Source organism: Jaculus jaculus, chromosome 5 (assembly GCF_020740685.1).
Source record: "Jaculus jaculus isolate mJacJac1 chromosome 5, mJacJac1.mat.Y.cur, whole genome shotgun sequence".
Lineage (NCBI taxonomy): Eukaryota > Metazoa > Chordata > Mammalia > Rodentia > Dipodidae > Jaculus > Jaculus jaculus.
Window position 1 is genome coordinate 52,159,008 of NC_059106.1, and position 20,227 is coordinate 52,179,234.

General features: G+C 46.6%; 1 protein-coding gene across 1 annotated transcript in view; it reads right to left on the minus strand.

Annotated features, from left to right (window-relative positions):
• Ubr4 (ubiquitin protein ligase E3 component n-recognin 4) overlaps window positions 1-20,227 on the minus strand; it is a 107,438-nt gene that overhangs the window by 63,325 nt on the left and 23,886 nt on the right. The window contains exons 22-37 of the mRNA XM_045149409.1: window positions 18,277-18,435; window positions 17,845-17,997; window positions 16,822-17,049; window positions 16,330-16,487; window positions 15,296-15,467; window positions 14,120-14,321; window positions 13,252-13,415; window positions 12,602-12,818; window positions 10,518-10,734; window positions 9,791-9,823; window positions 8,626-8,689; window positions 8,152-8,286; window positions 6,472-6,646; window positions 5,604-5,744; window positions 3,339-3,460; window positions 2,620-2,731 (exon numbers count right to left, since the gene is read on the minus strand). Of these exons, the coding sequence (XP_045005344.1) occupies window positions 2,620-2,731; window positions 3,339-3,460; window positions 5,604-5,744; window positions 6,472-6,646; window positions 8,152-8,286; window positions 8,626-8,689; window positions 9,791-9,823; window positions 10,518-10,734; window positions 12,602-12,818; window positions 13,252-13,415; window positions 14,120-14,321; window positions 15,296-15,467; window positions 16,330-16,487; window positions 16,822-17,049; window positions 17,845-17,997; window positions 18,277-18,435 (2,452 nt within the window). The remainder of the gene's footprint in view (window positions 1-2,619; window positions 2,732-3,338; window positions 3,461-5,603; window positions 5,745-6,471; window positions 6,647-8,151; window positions 8,287-8,625; window positions 8,690-9,790; window positions 9,824-10,517; window positions 10,735-12,601; window positions 12,819-13,251; window positions 13,416-14,119; window positions 14,322-15,295; window positions 15,468-16,329; window positions 16,488-16,821; window positions 17,050-17,844; window positions 17,998-18,276; window positions 18,436-20,227) is intronic.

A 20,227-nucleotide genomic window follows, 5' to 3' on the forward strand; every position in this document is an offset into this window, starting at 1 on the left:
CAAGCTTCTACCAGGTCATAGGAAACCTTGGATAAGACCAGAAAGCAATGCACTAAGATGCATGGTTGTGCCCCATCACTGTAGCAGAGTTTATTTCACCTCTTTTTTCCAAAACAGTATGGTCTGTGAGATTTTCACACGATATAATCACTAGAAACAGCAGGATTGAAATCTGAAGCCACTGAATGGAAGCTGAGGACATCGTGACAGGTCCTGTCAGGGCCCATGTCTGTGGGAAGGCAAAAAGCTCTTCTACTAAGGAAGAAGCCCAGGCAAGACTACGCCTTCACTTGTTGGACTGCTAAAGGATGTAAGTAGGAATGCTGACTATCCACACTGTAGATCCTTCAAGAGAAAAGAGCTACCAACTACTGCCCAACACAACAAAAACTTAGATAGGTGTCATTCAAGGAAGAATGTCTCAGAGTTACAGAGCCATACACATTCCTCAAAACATATGCACTAGCCCATTCAGTAGGTACCAATCACAGGTGTCGACAGAGCACTGAAAATGTGGCTACTCCAAGACATGCCACATGGGTGAGGCACACACTGTATTTCTTTTTCTTTTTAAGTTTGTTCATTTGGTTTTTTTTTTGAGGTAGAATCTCAACCTAGCCGAAGCTGACCTGAAACTCACTCTAGTCCCAGGCTGGCCTGGAACTCACAACAATCCTACCACCTCTGGGACTGAAGATACGTGCCACCAGGCGTAGCAACAGCTTTTTTTTGAGTTCGCATTTAAGCAACAATGATATACTAGACTACTACTAAATTAATGGCAATTTCTTTTTATTCTGCACAAACATGGCCCTTGAACAAGGACAAGTATATCATGAAAGAAATCTGTGAAATTTGTTATCAAAATTAGTGTAGGAAAGTCCACTTTGAAATACACCTTTATTGAAGAGATTTTCACCAAGAATAAGTTTTTATCATATGTATTCACACACATACATATGTATATTTTATACTCAATTATATTGTGGGTTTTTTTAGTTTTGGTTTTTCGGGGTAGGTTCTCACTCTAGCCTAGGCTGACTTGGAATTCACTATGTAGTCTCAGGGTGGCCTTGAACTCACAGTGCTCTTCCTACCTCTGCCTCCCAAGTGCTGGGATTAAAGGCATGTGCCACCATGCCTGGCTTATATTGTGATTTTTTAAAATATATTTGAATATTTTATTTAATGTTTATTTGCAAACAGAGAGAAAAGGTGCGAGGGAAAAGGGGGAGAGAGAAGGGGAGAGTGAGTGAGCATGTATGTTCCAGAACCTCTTGCTACTGCAAATGAACTACAAACACATGTGCCACTTTGTACATCTAGTCTTATGTGGGTACTGAGTATTTGAACCTGGGCCATCAGGTTTTACAAGCAAGTGCCTTTAACTACTGAGCCATCTCTCCAGCCTATGATTTTTTTTGTTTTATTTTGCTTTTTGTTTTTCTAGGTAGTGTCTTGCTCTAGCCTAGGCTGACCTGGAATTCACTATAAAATGAATGAATAAAAAGAAAAGAGGCTGTAGAGATGGCATAGCAGTTAAGGTGCTTGCCTGCAAAGCCTAAGGACCCATGTTCTACTCTCCAGGTCCCATGTAAGCCAGACATGTGCAAGGTCGCACATACGCACAGGTGGCACAAGCATCAGGAGTTCGGTTACAGTGGCCAGAGGCCCTGATGTGCCAATTCTCTCCCCCGCCCCTCCCATTAAAAGGCCAGTCTGTTGGGCTTGCCTTAAAAAAAAAACCTGCTATGTAGCTCGGGCAGGACTTGAACACTCAGTCCTACTGTCTTATTAGCCTCCCTAGTGGTGGGATTACAGGTGTTCACCACCATGCCCTGCTGTCATTGTAATTTGGTAACTAATTTATTCAATAAGTACTGACTAGATATCAAATGTGTTCAAGACACTGGATTGGTTTGTTTGTTTTAAAGACAAGCTCTTGCCATATCACCCTTTCTAACCTGGGATTCAGTACATAGCCCAGGCTAGCCTCAAACTCACAATGATCCTCCCACTGAGCTCAGTGTCACTGTGATGTCTGTTATTGTTCTAATATTATTTTTCTTATGGCTCTCAAGAAGCTTCATTCACATATAAGATCTTCCCTTCACCACCACACAGGACCTTGTGAGATAGAACAATAGTATCCTTGGCTGGGCTTTATCATGACACCTTTATTTTCCCATTGGTTGGACTTTGCTTTCATGGTACTTACTAAATGCATTTTCAGATATCATCTGGGATTCTTTGTGGAACAGCAAGTAAAATATCAAAACAGAGGGAAGGGCTGGAAGGATGGCTTAGTGGTTAAGGCACTTGCCTGCAAAGCCAAAGGACTCAGGTTCAATTCCCCAGGACCTACATAAGACAGATAGATGTACAAGGTGGTGTATGTGTCTGGAATTTGTCTGCAGTGGCTGGAGGCTCTGGTGTGCCCATTCTCTAACTGCTGGCATCCTTCTTCCCCTCTCTCAAAAAAATTAATTTAAAAATTTAAAACAAAAATAGAGAAACAAATGGCTCCAGGACTTTGGTCATCACAAGCAGCACAACCCAATGCTATATCTCCCTCCTGCCCTCCCCACAAGCTAAGCCTAAACTCAGCCCTCATATTACCCATTGGAGTGTTGCTTCGAGGGGAGGAGGGCAATGTCACATGTCTGCGCTTGTTCCTGGGCCTCAGAACTCGAATTAAAGCTTGTTTACAGGAGAAGCTCACCGCAGGATCCTAAGGTTTGAAAAGAAACAGTCAAGCTCGGGCTCTCTCATGACTCATCAAACCAGCTGCTCCTCTCTGGTCCATCTCTTATACACACAGTGGAAGACCTGTCTGCTCTCACAACTCTTCAGGTGAGCTGGTCAGCTCTTCCAGACCTGGTGTCCCTAAGACCCATTCACTATCTTCCTGTCTCAGTGCCTGGGGACAATCTGCAAAGCCATTTGTCCCAGTTGGCTCTTAACAAATGAGCTCCGGCTTTTCCTCACACAATTAAGCCCTTACAGTCTGTCCTACTTCATCTGCACTATGAACAGTACTGCCCACACTTAGTTCTATCAGGAATGTTGGAAACAGAAACTTTGTTCCTTAGCTCATGCAGTCATTTGAGTAAAACTCAATAGCATTCCCTTTACAGCAGGCACGAACTAGGGATAAGCAATGAACAAGAAAGACTAAATCCAGCCATGTCCCAAGCCTTGTTTCTGACAGCTCCTTCTTAACATTCAGAACTACTGGTTCACGTTAGGGTTAGGGTTTAGTATCTGATTTCAATAGTCTAGCAAATCTACTTCCATACCCCCAAGCTGACAAGACACCAGGTTGTGCTGATACGTACAGGGCACAAGAGCATCTGCATGTAGATCTTGGATGCTGTATTGATACAGTCCAGCTCGCAGGTACAGTAGCCATGGATAATGTCTACCAAGGCATTAACAGTTGCTTCGATATGAGTGAGGCCTAATGGAAAGAAAATGACTGTCTGAAAATCTGCTGAAAAAAAGGACTCTGAGATGAAAGTGTAAATTAAATTATTATCACCACATAAAAGCAAAAGCTAAACAAAATTAACAGGTATATAAATAGCAAAACCAACCAACAAAACCTGCACATACTGTGAATGCCATCAGCTTTAATTGAAGTTTGTTTTCTTAATAATAGTCTCCTTAGCCCACAAAGTATCCACAAAAGCTTCTGTAGATCCTGCACAGAAGTGTGTATGTGACCATCAAAAAAACCAGACAGGGGAGATGGGCGAGGTGGCAATTCACAGAGTGAATTTCAAGTCAGCCTGGGCTACAGGGAGACTCTACCTTGAAGAAGAAGAAAAACAATCCACACAGGGCAATGTGAAGAGGTAGGCAGGGGCTAATCCCATGCTTCCCTGAACCTTACGGGAAGACAGAACAAGACTTTGACAAGCCTCTTAGGCTAATGTTTTAAGTAATCACCATTTTACTTCTCTCTCTAGCTCTTTTTTTAATTCTCATTTTTAGTTTAATTTTAAATTTTTTTTTAATTTTTTGAGGTAAAGTCCCACACTAGCTTAGGCTTTAGGCTGATCTGGAATCTGCTTTGTAGTCTCAGGGTGGCTTCAAACTCACGGTGATCCTACCTCTACCTCCTGAGTGCTGGGATTAAAGGTGTGCACCACCAGGCCCAAGAAAGAGAAAGAGGCAGACAGAGAAAGAGAATAGGCACAACGGGGCCTCTAGATACTATAAACAAACTCCAGATGCATGTGCCACCTTGTATATCTGGCTTGTGTGGACAGTGGGGAATTGAACCTGGGTCCTTAGGCTTTAGAGGCAAGCTCCGTAACTGCTAAGCCATCTCTCCAACCATAAGTTTTTGTTTTTTGGGTTTTTATTTTTTTGGTTTTTCAAGGTAGGGTCTCACTCTGGCCCAGGCTGACCTGGAATTCACTATGTAGTCTCAGGGTGGCCTCGAAGTCACAGTGATCCTCCTACCTCGGCCTCCCGAGGGCTGGGATTAAAGGTGTGCGCCACCACGCCCGGCTTCCAACCATAAGTATTTTTTAGAACCAATTATAAGGGGCTGGAAAGATGGGTCAACAGTTAAGTGCACTTCCTGCAAAAAATATAAGGGCCAGAGGAGGGCCTGAGATCACCTGATTTTGAATCACTAGGTCCTAGATAAATAGCCGGATGTGGATATGCGCTCCTGTAATCCCAATTCCTCAGAGGAGCAGAGACCTGAGAATCTTTAGAGCCCCACAAGCTCCGGGATCAGTAATGAGAGTCTAGCTCAAAACAAAGACCAGGGGCTGGCAGCTCAGCAGATAAAAGTATTTGCTTGCAATGCCTGCTAGCACTAGTACCCACATGAAAGCCAGATGCACAAAGTGGCACATGCATCTGAAGTTTGTCTGCAGCAGCAAGAGACCAGGCAGAGGAACAATTGAGTGAGACTCGGAACATTTTGCTCTAGTCACCAGCTGAGCATATGGGGCATCATACCACACACCAAAAAAATTTAAAAAATGAAATGAACAGAGACAGCTCCAGGGAGCTGGAGAAATGGCTCTGCAGGTAAAGGTGTTTGCTTGAAAGCCTGCCAGCAGGAGTTCAAGACCCCTAGCACCCATGTAAAGCCAGACCCAGTGATATATGCATCTGTAGTAATCCCAACATACCTGTGGCAACAGGAGGCAGAGCCAGGAAAATTGGGAAGCTTGCAGGCCAACTAAACTGGCAGGGACACACATTGCCAATAAAGGGAAAGGGACAGAAAGTGCGCAGAAAACCTTGTCTTAAGCAAGATGGAAGAGAAGACAAACACATCACCAAGTTTGTCCTCACACCCCCCACACACACACGTATACCATGGCATGTACACACTCCTACACTTCCACGAACTTCAGACACATGCACATTTCTCTGTGTGAACTGTGACCTAGCATGAAGAAAGACAGTTGAAGACAATCCTGCTCCCTGTTCCCATAAGGAGCATTGCCACTGATCTCATAGACTTCTATCTCCTAATTATTAACACTGGAAGAAAGGGTCATGGTGTTCAAAGACAGAACTTATGCCTACTTCAACTATGTACCAAGATCCAAGTGTCCCTGTGAACATGATACCTGGCAGGCAGGCAGGGGCCAAGAAGGCATTCTTGGGCTTGGATGCGTGGAGTTTCCAGAAGTGATTCACGAGCTGAGTGATGAAGCTACAGCAATCTCCTTCCACCTGCTTCTGAGGCTCTTTCCCCTCATCCACTCCTTCTACGCAGGAAGAAAAAAAATGATTAACGATGGCAAACCTAAGACGGAATTTAATTTATTTTAAGGTTAACTCAGGTCAAGGAAGCTTGCCTGCGGAGGGAGTTTCAAGTGGGGCCCCAATCAATATGCCAACTATCCCCAGATTCCAGCAGGCACATCTGGGGAAAAAACAGTCTGGGAAAGGAACATCACAGAAAACAGCGTGTGTTAGAATTAAATAGAAAGGAGAGCATCCAGGATGTTTATAGCAGGTTCAAAGAGGCCTGTTGCAACTGTTCCACTCTATCCCAGGAGACGTCAGGGAATTTGCTAGAATGACTCCAGAACTGTAGCATTAGGAGGACATACAGGATGACGGCAGCACACAGGAACGCGAAGATGGAAGGGAACCGGAGAGACGTCAGTGAACTCTGATAATGACAGAACAGGTAGTGGCACCCAGCCATGCGCAGCCAGTGTAAGGCGAGGTGAGGCAACAAGCAGGCAGAGAAGGCTACAGCGCGCGCTGTGAAAGCACCAGTGAAGGACCCGCACGTGGACAATGTGAGGGCGCAGCTCCAGAGCACCAGGGCCAAACCCAGCCTAGCTGCAGCTCATGTCCAGAACACTAAACACACGTGAGAAGGAGCTGAGGTATCTAGTTAGCGTGGTACAGTCCCGATGTTGGAAGCCCTACAAAGTGTAAAGAGCAGGGAGTCAGGACCATGGCCGTGCGGGTCAAGTTCACCTGTTTCCATCTGAGGCAGCTTTGACTCCGTAAAGTGGACAAGGTTGTTAGGACGCATGATGGCAATAGAGCGAGCTGTGATCACCAGCCTCTGGAACACCTCTGGGTCCAGGTCCTTGCCCTCCTTGCTGGATGCATTGAGACACTGCACAGCTTTACTCAGCAATGCCTGATCCTGTAAGACAGCAGGACCAGAGGGTCAACCATAGGCAAAGGCCAGCACTGAAGAACCAAACTGTTAACTACCACCAACTGGCCAAACCAAGCTTCACAGCTTCCTAATGCTAAACTTCTTTTTTTTTTTTTTTTAAATTTTTTTTTCTTTGTTTATTTATTTGAGAGCGACAGACACAGAGAGAAAGACAGATAGAGGGAGAGAGAGAGAATGGGCGCGCCAGGGCTTCCAGCCTCTGCAAACGAACTCCAGACACGTGCGCCCCCTTGTGCATCTGGCTAACGTGGGACCTGGGGAACCGAGCCTCAAACCAGGGTCCTTAGGCTTCACAGACAAGCGCTTAACCGCTAAGCCATCTCTCCAGCCCATTGCTAAACTTCTTGAAACATAAGAGTCAACAGGTACACAAACAGTATCACAGTGTGACAGCCAAGCTTGAGTCCATGTGGTCTTCAGAACTGTAGCAGCCATCTCCTCTTCCAGTGGAAGTCATTCCTCAGCAAGTTCTATTACTTAAGGCTGTTTTGGAGGTCCAGCAGGTTGAACTCACATTTCACAACTTTATGGGATAGAGGCACAAAAGTGTCTCCTAGAGGACTGGTTCCTCCTAGGCCTGGACTGGTATCTTTGCCAACTAGACAAAGTGGTCAAATTCCCTCTACCAACAACCACTTATGTTTGTAGAAAAGACTCTCTGCTCCAGATTTCTCCTTCAGAGGTCCTCGCCTCTCACTTGGGCCTACAGCCAAAGTTGAAAACACCAGCAGCATGGACCCCTGGAGTGATGCCCTGGGTCCTTGCTGTCTTCCAAGAAAAACCACCATCCACACCCAGACTCAAGACTTACTGATCCTCCTGTTAGGGATCGAGAAATAACACAAACCAATGGCCTGGCAGGAGTCATTCTCAGTTTAGAATGGTGTCCATGCATTTCTCAGGAGAAACTTTGGAGTCTGGCTCTAATGGTGGTGCTATGGCTCCTTCCTCCTGTTTGCTTCACTTTGCCAGATGTGTGTGTGTGTGTGTTTTTAACTAATTTGTTTTTTGGGTTTTTTTTTAATTTTCAATTCCCAGTACCCACAAAAAACTAGATGCACAAAGTTATGCATGTGTCTGGAGTTTGTTTACAGGGGCAAGAGGCTCTGGCATGTCCATTCTCTCTCTCAAATATAAATACATACATAATATATACTTCTTAAAAAATTATTTGAGAGAAAGAGAAAAAAGGCAGATAGAAAGAATGGGCACACCGTGGCCTTTGGCCACTGCAAATGAACTCCAGATGCAGGCGCCACATTGTACAGCTGGCTCACATGGGTCCTGGGGAATCAAAGCTGGGTTCTTAGGCTTCCCAGGTGAGCTTCTTAACCACTAAGCCATCTCTCCAGGCCCTGCCAGGTGCTTTTGATTTATGTGTAAAAACCAACTTCCTCAACTCTCTGCCAGGACAATTTCCGTTTCCATAGAAGACCTCTCCAAGAAGGGGGGGAAAGGGGAGCAATTACCTTATGGCTATGATAGGCTGAGCGGCTGGTGTGCAGGCTGGCTAGAAGGCTCTTGGATTGCTGCTGGACACTGGCAGGTGCTGGCAAGGACAACAGCAAAGTGGCCAGCTCCTGAGCTGCGTGCTTGTTTCTCTCCTGATATGAAGAACAGCACGGTTATCACTCGATGCAGAATGCCTGTTCTAGTCTACCTTCCTCTCCTTCCTTTGAGGCCATTAGGGCTAGGTTACTTGCCACTGAGAGCAAAGAGTAAAAAAGAACAAAATTTCATAATATCAGGACCCTGACAACACTGGTGTGCTATGACACATCACACTATGGTCCCTGAATGGCAGCTGGGAGACCAAGTGCCTGCTGTGGAACTTCTTTGCAAATCAAGGTTAGATTAGAGTGATCATCAGCTGCCAGGCCTCAGACCACTTCATTCACTTCCTGTCTCTTCAGATCGCTCCATGGCTTGAGGAAGTCACTTGCCTTCTCTATGATGGGGCCAACAGCAAAGCAGCTTTCCAAGGCTTCCAAGGAGCTCACCACCAGCCTAGGGAGACAGGAAACCTGGCTTGAGTACAACCACCATTCTCTTTGCCTAGTGCTTTCGCCTAGGCAAGCTATAATTGTGAGGACCTGGGGGACAGCTAATAAATGCCAAATGCAAAATCAAAGCACAATAAGACCTGCCACAGGCACCATGCAGATTTCTGCCTATGCTACAGGCCAGAGGAAACCTGGCTTCTGCTTGGAGATCAACCTGAGGCCATGTTCATAATCCGTAACTCAAAGACAGGGCTTTTCTTTCTCAGGGAGGATAAGCGCGCTTCCTTCTGCTGCCTGTGGTGGGGATCATTGAGATGGGCTTAACAGTCCTGATGCGGTGGACCCAAAGCTCAGGTGCTTGAAGATCAGTGGGTAAAGGGAAGTACAAGGGACGGGTTATAGCCATCTTACACTGGGAAAACTAAGGTTAGATTTTATGTATACTTCCAAGAAAGGGCAGGCAGGCATTTTCCTTGAGCCTTACATATGGGAGAGTGAACCAACTATAAGTACATGCCACTTTTTATTTTTAACAGTTAAAGGACAGTACAAAGCATAGTTAGAAAACTGAGCAGTTTTCCCTTTAGGAAAGAAGTAGGAAACCCACCCATTAGATGGTACCAAGTAACATACTCCTCGGGCTTGTTCCTCTGAATTTAATGTGGCATAGTAAAGGACTAACATCCTGACAACTGAGGTCAGGACAGAGAAGTGCTGAGGAGGAGGCTGGAAGGGCAAGGGTCAGAGGAAAGCAGTAAAGAACTCATGACGAAGTGAGGCACAGGATAAAGGTGGGCTTATGAGCTGGCAAGCCTTTCTGTTTGCCCCTCGGCCCCCACCCCTTCTCATCCACTGTAGAGAAGCAGCAGCAGGACTGGGTTGAGGAAGAGAGAGCCGAGAGAGCCTGCCGCAGCAACATCAAGGAGCACTCGCGGTCCTGGGTGCGCTCCATTTTTAACCATGGAGAGCTTGGCAGCCATGCAACGACCAGAACAGAAAGAAGCAGGGCTCAGAACAGAAGCAGAACCAGCGCGAAGCCACACCACTGCGTACACTGCCGGGACACACACGCACTCGTGCAGAGAAAAGAAAGAGGCATACTAACCGGTCCAGCTTGGTTAGGGACTCAGTTTCAGAACTTGGGGGAGAAGCAAAGGGAAAAAAAAGGGAAAAACATGTGAAGCTCAGAGAAACCTGAAAACATACCCTAAGCAAACCATATATGAACAGAGTGTGGAAAAAAGAAAGAGAAAGAAGGGGGAAGGCTGCTGCTGGGGAGCAGTGATTCCAAGCATGGCTATTCTTAAGACTTCTAATGTAAGAAACTCACAATCTTACATCGTGAAGCTTCCATCTACCATGGCAAACCAGCAGCCAGCCAGCACAAGGAAGCCAAGCATGATGCTAAGAATGCCACCGTAGGGAGTTTGGAGGACACTGCACCCTGTTACAAGATGCTGTGGCAGCCTCTCTTGCTGACGGTGTTGTAAGGAAGTAGCTACTACAGAGAAAGAGAGGGAGGATGCTCTCCTATGCTTCAGATAGAATGGCTCCCAACCAAGAACACTGACTGGGCTAAACCCCTTCTAGCCTGCGGCCTCTGGCTATTCCAACAGGGATAGATCATTAAGAAAAGGTACCTACTGCCTTGGGCAGGGACTCCTGCATCAGATGATTTTGAGCCCACTTCTTAGGTTCTAGCTGTACATTAAGGAAACACTGGATATAGGCTAGTCTTGGGACAGTGAGAGATGCTAATTCAAGGCACAGCAAGGTTTTACAGCAAGTGAAAAATGGTGAACGCTGAAGCCAAAGCTTGCCAGCACTGGTACCTCTCCAAGACATTGCCACTGGTGGTGGGAGGAGCAGCCGAGTCACTCTCTCCAGTGCCATTAGTTGGGTTCAGGTTGGAAGGGCAGATGTTGCTGACAGAGGCAGAAGGGAATTCTTCTGGGGGCTCATCAGGCCAGCCAAACTGCTCCTTAGTCTTGCCATAAATTTTTACAGCATCTATCATGGTGACACCAGCTGGATCCACTGAGGCGCCAACTACAATAAACAAGAGAAGTCTTTAGGAACACATTTACTGAAGAGCTCACATCACCTTCTAAAGCACAGGCCAGAACTGGCAGTGCAAAGGTGTGAGCCACATCATCGATGCAGCGAGACCGTATCAGCTGAAGCACGAGCAGCAGCTCACTGGATGCACAAGGCCAGTTCCACACACCCCTCCACGGCATCGCCTGCTCAGCAGGATCCCTCAGCGTCTCTGCAGGAATCCTCTTGTGCTTTCATGGAACAGACCTCCCAACTCTTCCTCACAAGGGTTTCTAGGCACTTCCTTTGTTCAAAGTACAGGTGACCATCCCTACTAACAGCAGCCATTTCTAGAAAGAACTTTAATAAAATTACAGTATCTATGACAGATGACATGACAGAGAACAATGTTGAAGGGTATGTGAGCCAAGGTTTCTTTCTACTTGTGCTTCAAGGAAGCCTCTTGACTTCATGATGGGACTCCTCTTCAACATGGCAGAGTCCCACCAGTGAGGCCAACCCAGCACCAACGAAGTGAACTGCTGACAGAGTTGGCTCTATCTTTTACCACACCTATTCTTTAAATAGACTCCTAACACCAGGTCTGGTGGCTCAAGCCTGTAATCCTAGCTACACAGGAGGATCACAAGTTCAAGGCCCACCTGGGCTTATAGAGTGAGTTCAAGGCCAGCTTGAAGCAACTCAGTGAATACTTGTCTCAAAATAAAAAGTAAAAAAAGTGAGCTAAGGAGATGGTTCAGCCAGTCAAGTGTTTGCCTTGTAAGCATGAGGATCTGAGTTACATCCCAGAACCCATGTAAAATGCCAGGCATGATGGAGTGGGCCTTTAATCCCAGAGCTAGGAAGATAGGCACAGGGGCTCCCTGGATAGCCTATGTAGTCTAATCAAGGAGCTCGAAGCCAGAGACCCAGTCTCAAAAAGAGATGGACAGTGAACTTGAGGACAACCCAACATTGGGCTTCATTTGCAAGCATACACACATACAAACACACATGTGCACACCACACACGCATGCAAAAATGAAAGTACAAAAGTGGACAGGGGGCTGGTGAGATGGTTTGACTGTTAAAGGCACTCCCTGTTAAAGCATGATGACCTGAGAAACCGACCATTCACGTTCAACCCCAGGACCCCCATAAACAGACAGGCATGGACATTGAGTGTCTGTGGCCACAGTCCTGAGAGAAGTAGAGATCCAAGACTCACTGGAGCTTGCAAAAAAAAAAAAAAAAAAAAAAAAAAAAAAGCTCCAGGTCAGTAAGACTCTGGCTCAAATAAGAATGGGCATAAGCAAGCCGGGCATGGTGGCGCACGCCTTTAATCCTAGCACCCGGGAGGTAGAGGTAGGAGGATTGCCATGAGTTCAAGGCCACCCTGAGATGACAGAGTTAATTCCAGGTCAGCCTGGACCAGAGTGAGACTCTTCCTCGAAAAACCAAAAAAAAAAGAATGGGCATAAGCGATGGAGAGGGACACCCAGTGTTCTGCTTCAGTCATTGCTGGTGAGCACATGGGCACTATGGGCACATATACATTCATATACCACATATCACATTGCACATACACAGCCAAGAAACAAAGAGGGCAGGGATGTAGCTCAGTAGAACACTTGCCTACCATACAAGAGGCTGAGTTCAAGCCCCTAGCCCCTAGTCCCACCAACGAAAGAAAAGGAAATAGATTCCTTTCCTAGAACTCTGCCTCTTTTACAGCACAAATGAAGTGCACCACTTCCTGATGTCGGAGACCACGGAAAAACGGTGAGAGAATCTCCGAACCCCAGAAGGAGACCTAATGGCCTCCAGCTACAGTCCCGACGAGAGGACCAGAGTGCCCAGGGCTGGTTGGTTGACTCACTGAAAAGGTTCAGCTTCTTATCAGCTTGCAGGGCTTCCTCTCTGGTGAAGGGAAAGTCAAACCAGCGGGAACGGCTCAGATTAAGCTGCATGGTTCTACCAAAGATCTCAATGTACGAGGGGGCGCGTTCGATGGCCTGAGTTCCAATCTGGATCCGCATGCCTGTCATCACCATAGTGCTGTTGTTGTTACTAATCTCAATAGTGAAGCCACCAGGCTGCAGGGACAAAAGATGCATGTCAGAAAACGAAGTTCTTCTGGTCAAATTCTAAGCTCTTCCACTCACACTGCCTCAGTGGTATGCTGGCAATGGCAGAGACCTCACCCCTTGGGCCCATGGGAGTCCTTCAGCTATGAGAAAGAATTTTCATTCACTCAAGGGTCTTGACTAGAGCCAAGTGAGTATGAGCAGATATTTTATATATGATTCCAAAAGAAGATGTGGGGCTAGGGCTATTGCTCAAATGGTAGAGCATTTAAGTCGCTTGGGCAAAGGCCCTGAGTTCAATGCAGAGATTAGATAGTGGATGGACGGATAGACAAGACAGATATAGACAAAAAGAAGAAAACAGAAGAGGGGAGGAGAGGGGAGGAGACAGACAGTATGTCCATCTACCCAGGCAGCAAGTCCAGACTAGCATGGTCCTTACCTTGGTGTTTGCCACATACATGCCGGTGGAGTTCAGCCGGTGCTTGATCTGCTGTGCATTGTAGACTTGCAGGAGGTCATTTCCACCAAACTCCACATCTGTCAGCTGCTGGTTGTGTTCAAAGAAGTCAATGGGGAAAGTCACCTGGCTAGATGTGCGGGTTGCTGTGGAGAACAGAACTAGGTTTCCAGAGAACCTCGGCATGTGGGCTCTCATCACCTTTGCTTCCACTTCTGGCTAAAGACTGGCGTCCACACCCATATACTCTTCCTCTCTAACTGACTAGACTTCAAGTGTGCTTCTCATCATGAGGCCTACAGGCAGTGATCAGCCCTAACCATGTGACCTGGTATTGGTGTGGAGTATATAATTTATTACAACACAAACAGAAATTATTTCTTTACAGGAAGATGAGCTACACCATTATGTCTAATATACACTAGAATGCATTTAAGGTAATGTGATGATCGCTATAGAGGTCTTCCTGAATTCAAATTTTCTCTTCCCCGAAGAGTCCTCTGTCAGCCAGGAACAAGACCACACACTCAGAGATCTATAGTAATTCTGCAATATTCAGTGAGAAATTAACCAGCTAAAGGGATCCAATATCCTATAACTTCAATCCCACAGCAAAGTGCTTTCCCTAATCCCAAAAGAAAATTCAAACAATGCCAATGACATCGCTCTTTATAAGGCATCAAGACTGCTGGCCTGCAATGGGTAGAAAATGAGTCCTTGCCACACGGGCCTTTGCCAAGCGCGTAGACAAGACAGCACGGCGTCTTCAAAGACACTTGCAAGGGCCTCCTACTCTGCCACTGGCCAGCACAGGCCAAGCTAGTTCCCCGGGTTTGCAGAGGGGCCTTACTGATGGTAGTGGTCTTGCGCTTGCGGACAGGCTTCATGATGCTGATGACACTGCTGGGCTGCAGGGACGGCTGGAGCCAGTACGAGGTGCTCTCCACGCTGGCCATGTAAATGCGCAGGCTGCCGTCCTCGCACAGCAAGATCATGGTCGTCCGCTGCTGCTCGTTGCAGGCAGTGTGCCTAATGGCAACCATGTCTTGGATCTAGGGGGAGAGGATGAAGAAAGGGAGTTAGTTCCCATACCCCAGTTCATAACCCACCCAGAGAAAGAGGGAGTAAGAACAAGACTGCAGTCAGATTGGGGTGCAAAAGGGTAGCGCAAAAAAAAAAGGAAAAGGAAAAGGAAAAGGAAAAGGAAAAAAAGACATGTAAAAGAAAAGAACTTTGTTTCTTCTTCTTCTTTTTCTTTTTTAACAAACCAACAGAATCATTGCTAATTTTTTTGTTGTTTTTGGTTTTTCAAGGTAGGGTCTCACTCTAGCCCAGGCTGATCTGGAATCACTATGGAGTCTTAGGGTGACCTCAAACTCATAGTGATCTTTCTACCACTGCCTCCTGAGTACAGGGATTAAAGGTGTGCGACACCATGCCCAGCTTCTAATCTTCTATTTTACTCACTTAAGAGGCAGAGAGAGCCAGGCATGGTGGCACATGCCTTTAATCCCAGCATTCGGGAGGCAGAGGTAGGAGGATTGCCGTGAGTTCAAGGCTACCCTGAGACTCCATAGTGAATTCCAGGTCAGCTTGTGCTAGAGTGAGACCCTACCTCAAAAAAAAAAAAAAAAAAAAGAGGCAGAGAGAGAAAGAATATGAGTACGGGTGTACCAGGGCCTCTAGCTACCACAAACAAACTCCACATGCTTGTGCCACCTTGTACATCTGGCTTATGTGGGTACTGGGGAATCGAACCTGGGTCTTTAGGCTTCATAGGCAAGCACCTTAACTGCTAAGTTATCTCTCCTACCCTGCTTTATTTTTTTTGAAATAGTATCTCTCTTATAGCCAAGACTGGCCTCAAACTCATGATCCTCCTGTGCCTCAACTTCCCCAGTTATAGGATTATGGGTGTTAGCATTAGACCTAGCTTGAAACCACCTTTTTAAGGCCTCCACTGAGAGATGACATAAGTCCAAAAACCAGAGCAAGTTCACAGCCAGGTAAGAAATGTGGTACTGACCTTGGCTTTGGCTGGAAGAGTCTTAATCTCCTGGATTAGGAAGGTGTCAGGTTTCACCATAACCACCAGAGGCACTCCAGTAGTTTGCTGGACACAGCACACCAAGCCAGGGTGATTCATCACTTCGGACCACTGGCAGAGGGCGGGAGAGGTCTTACTGCCACCATTGGAGCTGCAGGCAACGGAAGTGACTCAGCTAGTGTACCACTCACCACTCACCAGTTCTTCTCCAACACAAGGGCCAGTTCTCTAGCCATGTGACCTAAGAGTAGTACTCTTGGCCAAGGGTTCAGATTCCACATGAGCCACTTTTACTCTGAGGTGTGTACCCACTACCAGGAGTCCTCACCAAAAGCATACCCACTGCTAGGTTGCCATGGTCTGAGGATCCTCGAGGCTGTCAACTGCATGGGGCCAAGGAGTTGCCTCAGGTTGATGACCCAGTATCCTATAAGGCTCTCTCGGCATATCCAGTGATATGGGCACTGCGTCCACTCATTCTTGCCACAAAGTAGCTCATTCCCAAGGGACATAAAATGACTCATCAGTGGCAGACAGTAAGACTGGAAGAGACCCTAGTCATCTTCTTCCTCCTCCCTAGATAAAACATACCACCCACCTCACCGACCCCTCTGTTGTCCAGAAATCTGAGTTAAGTCTCCACCGGCCCCAGTTCTAGCCATGCTACCAGCATGCTACTGACGGAAGCAGCTTCCTGAGGGAGGAACTGAAAGGGAGTCAGGGCAGGATACATGTCTAGTCTGTTACCTTTACAAAACTTGCTAATGATTAAATCACATTCAGTGCCTTGAGCACAGGTGTTCCTTCTATGTGACAGTGATGCCCCTCCCTAAAATAAAAACAAACTACCCCTCACTGCGTGGGGCTCCACGGTACAGGGTACACCAGACAGGCAGCCTGCCTTTAAAGATAACCAGGTAGAGACATAGAAGCTTGGTCAAACCCAGCCCAGGGAGCAGTACCTAGGAGGGGATCAGAGTCCCTGTGGGGCAAGGGCACCGGACCCTGCTCACCTTTTGATATTGATGGGGAAGAGCTGCAGCACCTCCAGAGCGGTCCTGCTGACGGTGGCGGCAAATGACCTGCCCTGGCTGTAGCTGAAGAAGAGCATCTGCAGCACGTGGGAGTGGTGCACAGACACGCCGCCACCCGCCACCTGGCCGTTACTGTCCTGCAGGAGAGACACGCGAGTGGCTGCCACACTCTGGCCCGGGAGCCCTATCCCCATTAGGTACGCTTGCACTGTAAGCATGAGAGCCCTGTGTGAGAGCTTCCCGACTACCCTGAGAACAAAGGAGCTGTGATTGAACCATCTCAGTGATAGCGAACTAGAGTCTTCACTGCTAGGTAGAAAACGACAAGCAGAAAGAAAGCAGGAAAGAGGTGGCCAAACAGAGGGGGAGGAAAAGAAGATGAGAGGCAGTGACAGAGAAAGACAGACACAGGCAGTCCTAAACAAATCAAATAAAGAACAGAAGAAAACTGGGACAGACACACGCTCTAACCTTCAGGTCTTCATGGTTTATTTCCAACACATTAGTGACATAGAAGGGGCCCTGCTGTGCACTGCTGGCCTCTTCCATAAGCTGAGTATAGATGTACCCAGCAGAAGACATTATAACAATGATGTTCTTCCCCTCTTCGTTGAAAAGGAAAGTAACATCTCTTATCTTTGAGCTCGGCAGAAGAAAGTAGAAGGTTGGACTCAAGGCATCAATAGACAAGTCATAAATCTGCAGGGTGAGAAACAGTGAAGAAAGGTGATCTATTTCAACTCCATCCCCACAACATGCTGTCCACGAAATTCTAATAGCTCCAACTCCTGAGTAATGGGCAGTCATTGTCCATTCAATGGTGCCTACTGTTAGACATGCAGTGCATACAAAGATGGCTAAAACACTTTCCCTCTCCCTCACGGCCTGGCATAGGGGAGAGATAAACACACACACACACACACACACACACACACTTCTTGCAACTCAGTATGCCTGATACAGTAGGGACAGAATCCGTTCCTACTGACACACAGTATCAATCCGGCAATACGACAAGGAGCAACAAGAAGGGTTGGATTTTTATTTTCTTAACTCTGGGAGGAGCTGGAGAATGACAGAGATGAAACATTCCACATTTAAAAGCAAAACAAGGGGCTGGGGAGTTGGCTCAGCAATTAAAGGTATTCAACTGCAAAGCCTGATGAGGACCAGAGTTCAACTCCCGAGCACCCATGTAGAGACAGATACTAAGTGGCACAAGTGTTTGGTTACAGTGGCAAGAGCCCCTTGTACCACTCCCCTGCCCTACAAATAGATTTTTAAAAAACGAGGTCAGTTGTAGTGGTGCACGCCTTTAATCCCAGCACTAGGGAGGCAGAGGTCGGAAAGAATGCCATGAGTTCAAGGCCACCCTGACAGTATAGTGAATTGCGGCTCAGCCTGGGCTAAAGTCAGACCCTACTTCAAAAAACTTAAAAAAAAATAAAAAGGAAAAGAAAGCAGCATAGTATCACTGTAAAGCTAGGAGCACACCTTGACAAAGTCTGCAGTGACAATTGCTAGCTCCGTCTGTGACCCAGGCAGCCACACAGCCTTGATGATGAAGTTCCCTGTCGCCAGCTGAGGGTGCAACACCAGGTGGTCAGACACCGAGCCCGAGCTGCTGAACGTGAGCACGTGGCAGTCCTGTACATGGTTAGAGAACAGTTGAGAGGTGAGGCGGCAAACAGGCTCACTCTGTTTCCTTTCCTTCCTGATGTTCCTGGCCTTCAGATAAGATTTAGATTACCTAGATATTCGGGTGTCAGGAACAGACTGAAGCTGTCTTCTGGGGGTCAAAGAAGCATTTCTTTTGCTTAACAGTAACTTTTATATTTTTATTTTATAAGGGAGTGGGAAAAGGTGGTACTGAGATCAGAGAAGACCTTACAGCTCAATGGGGGTCACGCTTGGGTTGAGACTTACCTTCAGCCCACAAACTGCCAAGTAGTCCTCCTTGCAGGGATTTCCAGTAAGGCTCAACACAGTGAAGGGAACTGGGGCCGAAGCCAAGCGGGTTAGAGTCAATTTCCTTTTGCTAGAATCTGCTTGCTTCAGGAGTGCAGAGAGTTGCAGAACCGTGATCTGAAAAGGAGCCAACACCAGCTTATTCTTAACACTGATCCACTCAGACTTCAGAGCAAAAAATAAAACTCCTTTGGGGCTGGAGAGATGGCTTAGCAGTTAAGGCACTTACTTGTGAAGTCTAAGGACCCAGGTTTGATTCCTCAATACCCACATTAAGCCAGATGCACAAGGTGGCATATGCATCTGGAGTTCATTTGCAGTGGCTAAAGGCCCTGGCGCATTCTATCTGCTTCTCTAATAAATAAAATTTTTTTTTTATAAATACCTTCTTTGGGAGGGTGTGAGTTCTCAGCCTGTATGTATGTGCGTGCACACATGCGCACATGTCTACAAACGCCAGAGAACAACTTTGGGTATCATTCCTAAAGCCCACACTTAAAATTTTTTTTTTTTTTTTTGATTTTTGTAGTAGGCCTTTGCTCTAGCACAGCTGACCTGCCATTCACTATGTAGTCTCAGGGTGGACTCAAACTCACAGCAATTCTCCTACCTCTGCCTCCCGAGTGCTGGGATTAAAGGCATGAGCCACCATGCCTGGTGGACTACCTTTTGAGACAAGCTCTCTCACTAGGTTGGAACTCACCAGGTAGGTTGGATGGCTGGCCAGCAAACTGTAGAAATGCACTACCGCCCACTCCAGAGTAGTGGGAATACAGTGAGTGCCACCATGCTCAGCATTAAGGTAGGTTATGATGACTAAACTTAGGGCCTCATGCTTATAACACAAGTACCTTCCCCACTGGCAGACTCACTCCCTAGTCCCTCACAGGGTTTTGTTTGTTTTGATTTATGTGGATGTCTCTTAGGAAGCTTTTAGATGATTAGCCTCTAACTTCTCCTGGCATAAAGACACAGAAGGTCTTTCATCCCCTCCTTCCAATGAGGGCAGTAAAATGAGCAATGAAATCAACTTTTCTTCATAAAATCATGTCAAAAATTAGTTTATTCCTACGTACCACTGTTCTCATCTGGTTTCCTAGAAAACATTTTCTGAAATTACTATAGTTCTTTTAAAGACTATCCATCCATCCTTTCACTTAAAGTTAAAAGCACAATGCCAGTGATGACAGGCCACAATATAGAGAAGCACAAGTTAATAAACCTAGCAGTCTTCCAACTTCTGCTTGTTCTAGAAACACAAACATCCCTATGTCCTGAAAGGGCAAGGAGAGAGAAGGGAAGACTAAGTAAGGAACTAGAAAGGCTTTTGCTGGCTAGACTGTGCCCTCCAAAAGGAAAAGGCTGGGCACAACTGAACCAAGTTGTTCTGACTAGCCACTAATCAATGCTCTTTCCTACAATCTTTGTCCTGGTCACAGCTGCTGTTGTGGTTTAATTCAGGTATCCCCCATAAACTTAGGTATTCTGAATGCTAGGTTCCCCAGCTGATTGCAATTTAGGAATTAATGACTCCTGGAGGCAGTGTATTGTTGGGGGTGGAGGGAGTTATGAGTATTGCAGCCAGCTTCCTCTTGCCACTATTTGGCACATGCTCCTGTTGCTGTTGTCCACCTGAAATTGGCCAGGGGACGGTGTCCACCCTCTGGTCATGCCATCATTTTCCCCGACCATCATGGAGCTTCCCTCGAATCTGTAAGTCAAAATAAACCCCTTTCCCTACAAACTGCTCTTGGTCAGTGTTTTCTGCCAGCAATGTGAACCTCACTACAACAGCTGCTCAAGAGATAGCCAAGTAAAACATAGGCTCAAGGATAAAAAAGCTCAGTAAGATCAGTTCCTAAAGCACTCTTGAAGAGCAATAGTGTCTGAGCATAGTTATCTCAGTTAT